The sequence below is a fragment of the Lepidochelys olivacea genome, assembly GCF_965140295.1.
Source record: "Lepidochelys olivacea isolate rLepOli2 genome assembly, chromosome: 1".
Taxonomy (NCBI): Eukaryota; Metazoa; Chordata; order Testudines; family Cheloniidae; genus Lepidochelys; species Lepidochelys olivacea.
In genome coordinates, this window is record NC_140411.1 from 37,445,261 (window position 1) to 37,458,700 (window position 13,440).

Consider the following 13,440-nt stretch of genomic DNA (forward strand, 5'->3'; position numbering starts at 1 on the left):
TGCCTTGTATAACGGGACTAAAACCTCCTTATCCCTACTGGAAATACCTCGCCTGATGCATCCCAAGACCGCATTAGCTTTTTTCACGGCCATATCACATTGGTGGCTCATAGTCATCCTGTGGTCAACCAATACTCCAAGGTCCTTCTCCTCCTCTGTTACTTCTAATTGATGCGTCCCCAGCTTATAACTAAAATTCTTGTTATTAATCCCTAAATGCATGACCTTACACTTCTCACTGTTAAATTTAATCCTATTACTATTACTCCAGTTTACAAGGTCATCCAGATCCTCCTGTATGATATCCCAGTCCTTCTCTAAATTGGCAATACCTCCCAGCTTTGCATCATCCGCATACGTTACACTGCAGTCCTGAGACTCTCTAGAAAAGAGACTGCCAAGCATGCCATCCCAGTAGTGGTTTTGTTATTGGCACCAATAGGAGCTAGAACAGCCCTACTTGGCAGAGAGATCCCAATGGGAGCATGGGATAAGTGATCCAGTGCGAGCATTAATCTGAGTTATGGTGTTATGTATGAGCTGCGTGTGTTCTCCTTATGCATCTGTGAAAATGGGCCACTTGGTTCCTAAAGTTTGACAAGCCCTAATATATTGTGTGGTTTGCTGCTAATTTGCTGCTTCTCCCTCTGAGCTATTTCAAGTTGAAATCTTTGCAGAAGAGCATCACAACAGCAACGCAAAGCTCTGAGCGATGAGATTATATTGGAGCATGAATTCAACTTTTCTCAGCAGGAATTGAGCATTCGGCAGAAGTCAGGTAATAGATCTCATTTGGAAGAGGGGAGGCACTAGCAGGTTTCAGTGCTTCCGCTGGATAACAGAGGGCTGCATGGAGTGAATGTGACAACTTAAGTAGTCTGAAAAATTTCAGAGCACAGCAGCAGTTATACATGAAGATACATGCACTGAAAATTTGCACTGTTTTCATATCCATGTGCAAGTCAACATAGCTTTTATACATTTAAATATGCCAGGGGAACTGTCTGTTCAGAGGAAAAAAATCTACCAAGTTAAAATGGTTAGCAGAGTGTAGCAAGTCCCAAGCGTACAGGACATTGCATGATACTGCATTGTCTGCTGACTAAAATAATTTGGGAATTGAAGCATGTCACCCTGATCACACCTGCAGCAGCATCTCATGTGCGTATGTGTGCGTTAAATGGAGACGACACATTACGCAAGTTTTTGAAAAATGGAGACAAACTGCAGGTACAATTTATAAATGTGCAGGTCCTGGCAGGTGGCACTGGTTGGGTACTATGGTATCACGACATGTCCCATGCGCACAGTAAGTGTAGGTAGTGCTGCATGAGGACCTGCTCCCCAGCCAACTTTGTGGATTTCTTCTTCTGAATAGACAATTCCCATCAAAGGTTTTACAGGTTTTAAAAGCTTTGGGTTTTGTTTGTAGAGGCAAGTTGCCAGTCTTCAATCTGCCTTTCCAAACAAACATTCAGCTCAGCAATCAGATGCGGGAATGAGCAGTAAACCCAGAGCGGCAAACATAGCTAGTGTGGGCAAGTCAAAGGCCCTGGGATCCTGCAGGACAACCACACGTCTAGTGTCCTGGTGTAGTAGTAAGTGTCTCACGTCAAAGCCTGTGGCTTTGTATGGCAGATGTCACCACAGAGGCTCAGAACTTAACTTTTGCCATCACTCTAACTTCACTTCCACTATTTTTTCCATGCTCATTGGGACAGTTTCTGAACCTTATCCACAATGTGACTAACAGCATGTATGCTGGGGAAGTTCAGCGGGAGGAAGGAATCCTTCCTCTTAGGCTACACTGACCTGTGGTTCACACTGCAGCCTCACAACTGGTGTAGTCCTTGTGGCTGTTGTGTTCCCTCTCACGAGACGAGTCAGCTAGTGCGTCTGATTGGGGTGGAGACAATGGATCTACAACAAAGTCCTCTGCACTGGAGCAGTGGGAGGGCCTGAGAGCACAAGTCTATGGCATACACAGGTTGATGAGCCCTTGGCTGGGCTCACTGCATCCTTCCCTTTGTCCCGTACACAAGACTAACACTGGTTCCTCTGTATTCAGCACCATCAGAGAAGGCAGATTTTATCCTTATGGAAGCTACGAAACAGCAGATGCTGTTGCCTACAATTAGGCAAATATGTTCTTGTGCAATTTCTAGACCATGGCCATACAAAGAGCCTTTACTGTCTGGGTGAAAGGGAGGTTCCCAAAACCTGTATCTGGTTTCTGCACACTTTTCAGCACTCCCCACAAGTCCACCTCTACGTCACCTAGCCCTCACAAAATCAGCCAGGGAACCCAAAGACCCACTCCCATAGGCAAAAACATCCCCAGAAAGATGAAAGCTACACACTGAAAGGTTTCTTTTCCACCAGAAGTGACCTTCACTGATAGAGTCTAGTGTCTTACTAACATCCTGCTGAGTTCCTGGCTAAGATTTACAGAGCCATCCACAAAAATGAATTAAAAGCTAGCTAGCAGTATTACGGCAGGAAGAAATCATAAATTGAACAACACAGAGAAATTTTCCACACTTTTCTCTCACACTGCGGTAGGGAAATTACTCTCTAGGGAAGGCAGCTTTTGATCAACTTTACTTGTCATAACACAGAAGCAAACAACACAGTACTTTGCATCATTGCTGATGCTTTGGATGTGTCACCTTTATACATGCAGAGATTGTATATTCTTAGTGTGAATCCATTCGGATTTTGGGAGCAGCAGATTTATTTGCAAACACTGCCATTATCTCCATGGTGATGCTGACAACAATTTTTAGTTTTTACACTGATCTCTAGGATTATAAATTCACTTCTACTATAAATTAGCTGCTTGGAAGGACACCCTGCAACAGGTTTCTTCAGGGTATCATTCCTACCTTCTGCATGCCATTTTCCAAAGGTATTAGAATGCCTGTCACATCTGCCTACTCACAAAGCTTTTCCATAGAATTACCATGATGAAATGAGCTATTGACAGGGGTGGGTGGGTGATCAGAGGAAACAGTGGGGACAGGAGAGGGTGTTATCTTCAGATCAAACTATTGCACAGTGAAGATGTGTCAGAAAGGTCTCAAATTTCACAGGTTAGAAATAAAGATGTCCAATATATGTATATTACTAGCTGTTCTAATAGTTTGCACACTGATAAATTAGGAAGCAACACCACAGCTGTGCTGGGACGGAGGTGGGGTAGATAAATTGGACCATTTCACCATCTGTGATTTTAGTCCACACCATTTGTTTTCACTGCATGAAAAATGCCCTTTACATGCTGTACATGTGTAAACTAATGGTTCAGGCCAAAACATGTCTTCTTTTGCAGAAAGCTAGGAGAGGTCTGCAGTCAGGCTGGAAATGCTGCAATCTCAAGTCCAAAGAGTTTTCATCAGGTCAGCCTTTGGATGGTGGAGGAGGAGCTGCATTTGCTCCACTGCATAGCAGACAGGAGATAGAGACCTCTAGCCCCAGGGATGCTCCGAGATCCATGGGAGAAACTAGCAGATGGATGCTTGGGGCATTCACATTAAAGCTATTCTCAGTGCTAACCTCAGGTCCCCTCTTCCTCATGGTAGCAGGACACACTTATGACAGGATCAGATTTCTCTTACATGAGGAAATCCCTTTGGGTTGGAGTTGGCCCTTCCCCACCCCACCACGTTTCCCAGAAACTAAGTATCCCCAAACATGCAGAGTTGTCATGAAACAGATTCTAGGATTGGAGGTGAGGCTGTGCTGACTGATCCCCCACCATTGCCACAGACTGTCGTCAAAGGAGTGAGTTTCCGACTCCTTTTATCCTCTCCATAGCACAAAGTGCAGAGATAATTTCACCCAAGGGCCAAGTTTTTTTTTTAAAAAAAAGTGCTCAAATTAGGACCTTACACCAATACTTGGGCAAAACAAGTGGTCTGATTCTGAAAATTGCTCAGCACCCAGCAGCTGCTGGTAAAATTGAGATTTTAATTTTAATTTCAATGGGCTTTTGATCAGAGCTATACATCTTCAAAAGCACTGTATAAACATTAGCTAACAAACTGTTTTCTCTAAGAATAGAACAGCATTGGTCTGTAAGACTAGGACCCTACTGTGGGTAGGCTTGCAGAGGCAGGTCTACAGCTAGTGCTAATTGAAAAGGAAACCCAATGGAAAGGGTGAAATCTGAAAAAATAAAGTCTGTCTGAAGATGTGACCATTTGGGGCCAGATCCTCCCCTGAAGTAAATGGGGTATAGCTCCACTGAAGACAACAGAGTTGCATAAATTTTCAATAGATGAGAATCTGGCCCTTTATTTTTTACTGATCTTGATTAATCTAAATTTTGAACAGTCATTTGCATTATACCATAGGTAAGCATTTTCGTTTTTTAAATGTTTATGTCTTTTAGTCTATTCTGCACTAGAAAAAGCAGCAACATTTCAGCCAAGCCAGCAGCAGATGAAACTTCCAGCGTAACGTTGTTAATAAAGGATGTGATTTTCAAAAGCTCCTAAGCGATTTAAGTCCCATTAAAAGTCAATGGAACCTGTATTCCTGTGATTGAGCTGCTTTGGAAATACCTCCCAAAGTGCTTCCCATATCTGCTGGAGGCTGCTTTCAATAGGCTATATCATTCATCATAAGGACTTCTACATAAAATCGATGATATGAGAGGAGGCCCATGGTATGCAACAGAATTTTGTTTTACCCATCAAGACATTGATCTTTAAGCCTTTGTTTGCATTGTTCTGGAGAGACTGGACACGTTACTAGTAGGACAAATACTGAACATCTGAACATCATTTTATAGTATATATGCAAGACAATGTTCATCTAAACCATAAAAGCCATGTAAAGAGACTTACCAATGTATTTTTCTTTTTTTCCTTAATATTTTTGTTGCCAAAAAGTCAAAAGTCTTGCCACTTGTATAATAATAAGCTTTGACAGAGAGAGAGAATATCTGAAATATACAGTAGCTTATTCTGAAAAGCTCACTCATTTTACAGTATATGGAATGTAATTGTCAAGAAAGTGAAATATGTATAAAAATAGGTAAAATCCCTACAATATTTTGCTGAATTATATATTCCTCTTGCCAGGAAGGTTACAGCACTCTACAGTATATGTATGAAATGTTTGTTCAGAAAGTTAAAAAACACTGTTACCTTGGTGAATGATATATTAATGTAGGAATGCATAATCAGAACTGATGCTCAATTCTGCTTCGCTGGTGCAAATGACCCAGACAACCATCACCCACTTTTGTTCAAAACAAAAATCAACCCCAAAGATTTTTTTTTAAGGGGCCAAATTGAAATTTACAACCAATAATTCCTCTGGAAATAGAAGTATTTTCTTTCATTTTTTTCTCCCTCTTTCCAGTTTGTTTACTGACAGCAGTCACCCACCTTTTAAAATAATTATTGCCTGACATTAGATAGAGCTTTTACTGCTTGTCCAGGACAAGGCAGTGAAATAAAAAGAATATCCAACTTTCCTCTCATGACCCAGTTCTGGGCTTGTGCTTTTTTGACTAGTCTTTGATCTGCAGCAGGCCTCATAGGCTTGTCTCCCGAAGGAACATGGTGCCAATGTTGTAGGAAACCTTTCTCACTCTGGCAGACGAAATGGAGGGCTTTGGCGGCTTCTGACCACTTGTGACCTCCAGGAAGTAACAGATCCCAGGGATTTCCTTTGGAAAGTTGTCTGGAAGCTCTTCACGGGACCGAGGGATAAAGGTAAAGTTTTCTTCCTTTTTCAAAAGCCTAGGAAAAAACAAAGAGGCAATCAAGAATGATGTGGCCTGATAGTCTGAGTAAATCTTTAAAAGATAGTTCCTGTGCAACCCCCAGTCAGAAACATCCTTAAATTATTGTGTGAATATTAACCAATCACAAGCCAGAATCCTGGTGTGGACAGACCTCAATATTGATGCCAAATGATATTAATAAAATGATAACTTATTTTGTTTGATGTTAGGTCATTGAATACTAAGATATAGCTACAATTATGTTATAGCCAAGATACTTGAAAATATAACAGTATTTGTATGTGTTTAGTTAGTTATGGTATAAAACGCTGGCTGAAGAAATTGCAGGAGGTTTCTGCTTTCTGTCCCGAAGGACAAGCTAATGTCAGAAACATAACCCCTTCTTAGCCATAAAACCATGTTTATTACCCTCAGTACTATACAAACTCAGAAAATTGTAACTCTAAGCACCTTGACTCAAGAGCAAACAAACCATGTAAAACATTCATGTTTTGGGGGGAAATACTGATTGCACAAAGGAATACAGATTTGAGTTATCAGAGCAATAAGTCAAGAGGTAAAGTGGGTCTCTATCAACCCGCACGCTTTTGCGAGAAAAACCTCTTTGCTTAGGTCTTTAAAACTTTAGAGAAAAGATACTGGAAATACTTTAAACCTACTCTTTATTTCATAAATGTTGACATGGCGAACACTTTGGTGAAATGCATACTTGCAAATATGTTAGCTAAATGCAAAACTCTGAATATAATTTCCTAATGTCATTTCTATGTAAATGGTAAAAAGCTTTTATGTACCAACATGGATTCTAATAACCTAAACTAATTACTAATGTAATAAGCCATTTACGTATAGAATACTTATATTAATGGGAAATTAAGTAATTACTGGTAATTCTCAAGCAACTCCCTCACCTAACTCAGGAAGATGAAGAATCATCTCTCCAAAACTGTTATAAAGAATCAGCAACTTCTTTAACAATTATTAAGTTAAAGATTTTAAAAATTATTTAATTTTAAAGGATTGTTTTGAGAACTAAAATCATTTCTATAAATAATAGGAATGTTTGGACTTTTTGAAAACAGAATTTAATTTCCTGTTGAACTCGAATAAAATTGAAGGAATAGCTCTGAAAATGGATTGAGTAAAGAGAAGGTAAACTCTTAACTTTAAAGGGTTATCTGGAATGTTCCTGCCACAAAAATAACAGGCAATTTGAAATGTTTCATTTTCTTTGAACAGATGACAGTCAGGAGATGAAGGTGCCAGCTAAGACAACCTTAAAAAGCATGAAGCCAATGAAAGAGTGACAACCAACTTGGAATCTAAACAAAGCCAAAAGAGTCCTGTTTTTATATAATTTCATGGAATGAAAAAGGAAAAGAGTATTAAAAACCCTGCAGTGACCACTCCTCACACAGATACACCCTCTGCTACCCTGTTTAAACAGCAAGCAATTCACAATTCATCCTGTCCATTTCTACAAGAAAGCTACTACACAGACAAGAACAGAGAAGACACAAGAAGAAACCATCCAAGGAAAAGTTCCCCAAAACTTCAACATAGATTGGTGAGAGTGCTTACTTTGTGCATCTATAAACTCTTATTATAAAGACCAAAAGGAAATTCCAAATGAAATTATTTTGCCCATCTATATCTAAGATTGGCTACAAAATAATTTGTGGGAATCAGATCTTGGTCTCAACTTACCAAGAGAAAAGTGCCCCATGAAAGGCTGGTCCATTCTTAAAGGTGTAATCTCTGCTAAAAGCACTCCAAAGAGAAGCATACAGAAGAAATTGTAACAGAAGTAATCAGTTTATAATTTGTGTTGTTTTCTTTAATATCTCCCCTTTCTTTAATAATAAAATAGTCATGGTAAATAATTGTGCTTATTTTGCTAGGTCTCAATCATGGGGTTGGCTAAGGTATGTAAAAGTAACCCTGTGACTGCAATAGTAGAAGTCACACCACTGAGCTGGCAATAAAAGAAACAATTCGAGGTGGCCTGTCATTTCTTGTTTCTCTAAACTAAAGACTTTTAATATTTTCTATTTGTGAGCTGGGCTCTGCCATAGTGGCGGTCAACATCTCAACAGCCCATTTCTGTGGGTAGAAAAGGAAATTCTGCATGCGCATTAATTTCTGCAAAATTCTGCATTGCACAATGGCACAGAATTCCCCCAGGAGTAATCTACTTTCCTGTAGCTATGGCCACTATGCCCCAGGCAAGAAGGGGCAATGGTACAGACGTGCCTATACTGGCTTTTTGTCATCTGAGGTTTCCTCCCATAGCACAGAAATCCTCAGCTGGCCAGAACTGCAAGCCTTGTGGCCCCTTTGTCAAATGACTTTCCTCAAATAAGTTATTGATATAGAAGATATAGTCCCAGAAAAATAAAGAAGTCTAGCACTCCTCCCATCCCCTGCCCCAAGACTGAGTGGGAAAAGAGAGAGTAGTAGGTAACTCCAAGGAAGAATTTTAACAACCACCATCATCACAACAGCTCAGACTTGTTCTATAAATCATCTTCCTGTTATATTCAAGCTAACAAAGACAGTGAAGAAAGTGGAATTCAGCCTTGCAGGGTTCTGAAGAACATTACATTGGAGTCATGGTGAATTCTTAGAAATAAGAAAGCAGCTTGTGCCTTTCCCTGCCAGGATATTTATTATCTCTCTGAAAGCCTTATCCAAAGCCCACTGAAGTCAACTGAAAGAATCCCATTGGCTCCAGTGGGCTTTGGAACAGGTTCTATATTCCCTTCTCTTATTGTTCCCAAAACTTAGTCATGGGAAGCTGTAAAAGGAATACTGCTCCAGGTGAATTTTCCAGGCTTCCCAGCACATTCTAAAACTTTCCCCTTGTCCTGAAATCCCAGAATGTCTATTATCATGGCTCACAAGCTGCCCCTTGTTTGGGTTTTGTCTGAAGGACGGATCTCTGCTCTAACTACTTTTCCTATGTGCATCTGAAGGCATTTTCCTTCCATTGCTTTAGAATCAGGCTGGTTACAAATCTAACCATGTTTTTGCCTTCTGTCTCTGCTATGGTGCTTGTTATCTGGTGGTTTGCGTGTCATGATCTGTTTTCCAAGTCTTCAATTCTATGATCAAAATACTATAATCTTTTCTGAATTGCTTGAAAGCCTGTGCTGGCCTCTACAGAGAAGACTTTCTCCTTTAATTTCAGCAATGCTTGCAGTAAGTGTTACTAGCTTTAAATCTACTGGTTTAATAGATTGCAGGAACTTTTCTCTGGCCCACAGATTTCCCACCCAGATTTCTGCAAGCAGCAGCAGCTCTTGGAATATTCTCAGAGTGAAATCTGCAAGCTCCCTCTGCTCAATCCTTGCTGAATTCTGTATATTCACTGAAAAGCACTTGGCTTTGTTGAAGTCAAGGGCTTCCTGCCTTGGAGTCATTTTAACTTTATGGGTGAGTTGTGTAGTCCCAATGACCTTTCACTTGTGGTTTTAAATTAAAGAAAAATGGTGCTTTTAAAATATTAATGTAGAAATGAGCAGATTCGAGCTGGGAGAAAATCAGTAGTGGTATATCTTGCATCTTGTGTTGCCATTTGGGCCTTGATCTTTGCAACTTACTATGCTGTGTTTAACCTGGGTTAATGAACACCCATGTGCAGGACTGGGGCCTTACACCTGTGCAAAGTGGGTGAGAAATGTTACAATTTTGAGTGTCAATGATGGCACAAGGTGCAAAGAAATGAAGAATCAAGCTCCAGAAGTTATGAGCTGGTGCAAGTTGCTGGAAATTGCAAGTGGAACCAATAGGAGGGTGTTAAAAAGTGTAAGAATTAGCCTCACCAGTTTGAAACTTATTTGTTTCTTTAAAAAAAGAATAAAACTAGACCCTCTAAGCCACCATTACTCCGCTCCTGATCCTGAGGATAGACACTGGTCTCCAGCAGAAGCTAAAGGAGCCACAAAACTATTGTAATTTAATACCAACTGGAACTGTCCCCTAGGGATGTTCTACCAGCCCAGGACCACCAGGGCACGCTACATTTCAGCTCTGCCCTATAAAACCCCCTGTGCCAAAGTGGAGGTGGGCGGATAAGGCCAGCTACTTGCCTTTGCCCTATTTGAGAATTCAGGACTTCTCAGTCACTTAGCTGAGACAGCTTTCAGGACCCTCTGTGCTGACGGAGGAGCACAAAAGTGACTTAACCAGAGTTGAAGATCTGGCCCATGGTCTCAGAAAATGCAACTATTTCCTTATTCCTTTACGTAATGTGTGGCCTAAATCAGTGAGAGAAGAGTCATGCACTGAACTGTTGCTTAGATAAGACATTGCTTCAGGTTCTGAAAGTTAAGCCAAGAACTCCTCCTTTAATGTACACACACGAAAAAGAAAGTCAGAAGCAATGTTTGACCCATGGAGCCCCCCCACACCTCAGCTTGGGAAGTGAATGAGATACAAAGAGAGAATGAGTAGCAGGGATGACACTTTGGTGACATCTGAAGAAACCAGCATGGCTGAGATGTGGTTTCTAACTCCTTTTTTAATTTGGATTCTACAGTTGTGCTATTTTGCAACCCACAGGTGTTCATAGAATCATACAATATCAGGGTTGGAAGGAACCTCATGAGGTCATCTAGTCCAACTCCCTGCTCAAAGCAGGACCCATCTCCAACTAAATCACTGTTAATATCATTCTAATAGTTTTGTTACTAACCCCAGTTGGGCAAATGAATCTTTTTTTAGAATGTAAAAGTAGAATAATTAGCATAAACTGCAATTTAAAAAGATTTTCACTAGAGTGTGGTGCAGAAGAATATTTCCTGCCACGGTCTCTTGGGAGTTGGAATGTTATCCAAATAAAGGACATTTGGACAATCTCCAAGAGCAAGAGGTTAATAAAAATAGGTCACATAATGTAGGACTGTGCAGTATATCAAGAGTCATAGTTGTGCATAAATTACCAAATAGCTGCATTGGGATTAGGTGATTAGTCACCAGTCACCCTGGCACCACTAATATCCACTGGGCGTTTTACTGAGTCCAAGTCACAGTGCTGGCTCTGTGAGTCTGATAGCACAAACCATTCCTTCAACTGGCAGCTTAAATTCTACATAAAGCTATTCTAGCCCCAGCGTGTGTCATACTGACGGGGCTGAAGTTGATATACAACCTCAGTGGTTCAGCAACATCTATTTACCGACTCTTCTGAAAATACTCCAATGCATTTCTCCCTGCTCTCCCTTTTATTGTACAAAACGCTTTTACAGAAGGATTTTAATAGATGAAGATGGTGGGTGCCACTCAAGTACCTGGGTACATACCACACCCAGGTTGATGTTTAGACCTGATCACGCAAATGCTCATGTGAATTGCTCAGGACTGGTCCCTAATTCTTTTAGCAAAGCTTTTGATATAGTCTCCGACAGTATTCTTGCCAGCAAGTTAAAAAAGGTGCATGGAAAGCTGACTAGATTGTCAGGCTCAATGGGTAGTGATCAACGGCTTGATGTCTAGTTGGCAGCTGGAAACAAGCGGAGTGCCCCAGGGGTTGGTCCTGGGGCCAGTTTTGTTCAACATCTTTATTAATGATCTGGATGATGGGATGGATTGCACCCTCAGCAAGTTTGCAGATGACACTAAGCTGCAGGGAGAGGTAGATATTGCTGGAAGGTAGGGATAGGGTCCAGAGTGACCTAGACAAATTGGAGGATTGGGCCAAAAGAAATCTGATGAGGTTCAACAAGGACAAGTGCAGAGTCCTGCACTTAGGAAGGAAGAATCCCATGCACCATTACAGGCTGCCGATTGACTGGCTAAGCAGCAGTTCTGCAGAAAAGGACCTGGGGATTACAGTGGATGAAAAGCTGGATATGAGTCAGTAGTGTGCCCTTTGCCAGGAAGGCTAATGGCATTTTGGGCTGCATTATTAGGAGCATTGCCAGCAGATCGAGGGAAGTGATTATTCCCCTCTATTTGGCACTGGTGAGGCCATATCTGGAGTATTGCATCCAGTTTTGGGCCCCCCACTACAGAAAGGATGTGGACAAATTGGAGAGGGTCCAGCAGAGGGCAACGAAAATGATCAGGGGTCTGGGGCACATGACTTACGAGGAGTGGCTGAGGGAACTGGGCTTATTTAGTCTGCAGAAGAGAAGAGTGAGGTGGGATTTGATAGCAGCCTTCAACTACCTGAAGAGGGGTTCCAAAGAGGATGGCGCTTGGCTGTTTTCAGTGGCAGCAGATGACAGAACAAGGAGCAATGGTCTCAAGTTGCAGTGGGGGAGGTTTAGGTTCGATATTAGGAAACACTATTTCACTAGGAGGGTGGCGAAGCACTGGAATGGGTTACCTAGGGAGGTGGTGGAATCTCCATCCTTAGAGGTTTTTAAGACCCAGCTTGACAAAGCCCTGGCTGGGATGATTTGGTTGGGGTTGGTCCTGCTTTGAGCAGGGGGTTGGACTAGCTGACCTCCTGACATCTCTTCCAATCCTAATCTTCTATGATTCAGCTTGGTCCCCCTATTGATATGGAGGCAGAATTCCTCAAACATTCATTCATAGTTTAATATTCTTGGCAGTTTCTCCTCCTAATCTGAAATTCTCCTGATCTGTTTAAATTCTTCCCCCCTAAAAAGCAGCTGTCACTAAACTACTAGAAGCGTTGCTGCCATTGCCCAGAAATACATTGTGTTTGGGAATACATTATTCTGCTTGGAAACATTTTTTCTAAATTTAGCTTCCCCAATTTTATGTAAAGGCATCAGCATGAAAACAGAATAACTATATTTTAAAAATTACTTTGCTCCTTTTGATTATTCATCATGGGAAACAGGAAGCATTTGAAAGACTGGGTGTTTTTGTAAATGAACATGTGGTGGGGGTCAACACAGACAGGGCTTTGGGGAAACCCTTAAATGCATCTTCCTTGAAGCTTTTCTAAATATTCGTTTTCTTATACAGTAGGTAGAGCCATAGTGATAGAGTAACAAGATTTCAAAGACTATCTGGCAGGAAGTTTAGGTACATCTTCAGCTGTGAGTCCTTAAAGACCCATTAATGTAGTTTCATCTACAACTATTTGAATGCAAATCTACGGCCACCATTTCTTTTCCCAGTTAATTAGTGCAGATATTTGTTGAGAGGCATGGCGTGGATAGCCGAGCGCATGACTTTTGCTGGGACACTACCTCCTCCTGTGGTCTTGGGTAAGCAATTGGAAACTGGCAACTGGCAGAAAGGGCTCAGCCTCAACATTTGCTGCTTTCAGTTAGTGTGTACAACATTCCAATTTAGAAGTCAGGTTGATAGAAAAATACAACTGCTGGTGAGTCATCCTTTCGAGTCTGCTTAATCTCCTTCTCTCAGTAACTATTCCCCATGTGTAGATCTTCCTTCTGTAGGAAATCAGAGGGTTCCATTATTTGCTACAGAGTACTTGGATAATTATAATTCTATCAAAACTAGAGAAGACTGTGTAAAAATTCAGAGGGAGCTAACAAAGCTCTGTGGAGGGGAAGCAACATGACAGATCAAACTGATCTGGGGTAAAATTTTCAAAAGTACCCAAGGCTCAGAGTTTTAAAGATACTTAGACATCTAGTATCAGAAGGGTAGCCGTGTTAGTCTGGATCTGTAAAAGCGGCAAAGAGTCCAGTGGCACCTTATAGACTAACAGACGTATTGGAGCATGAGCTTTCGTG

General features: G+C 41.2%; 1 protein-coding gene across 3 annotated transcripts in view; it reads right to left on the bottom strand.

The window, feature by feature from the left end:
- Positions 1-5,017: 5,017 nt before the first annotated feature.
- GUCY1A2 (guanylate cyclase 1 soluble subunit alpha 2) overlaps positions 5,018-13,440 on the bottom strand; it is a 416,341-nt gene continuing 407,918 nt past the window's right edge. For all 3 annotated transcript variants that reach the window (XM_084617119.1, XM_084617117.1, XM_084617118.1), the window contains one exon: positions 5,018-5,753. In XM_084617119.1, the coding sequence (XP_084473245.1) occupies positions 5,546-5,753 (208 nt within the window). In that variant the 3' untranslated portion in view covers positions 5,018-5,545. The remainder of the gene's footprint in view (positions 5,754-13,440) is intronic.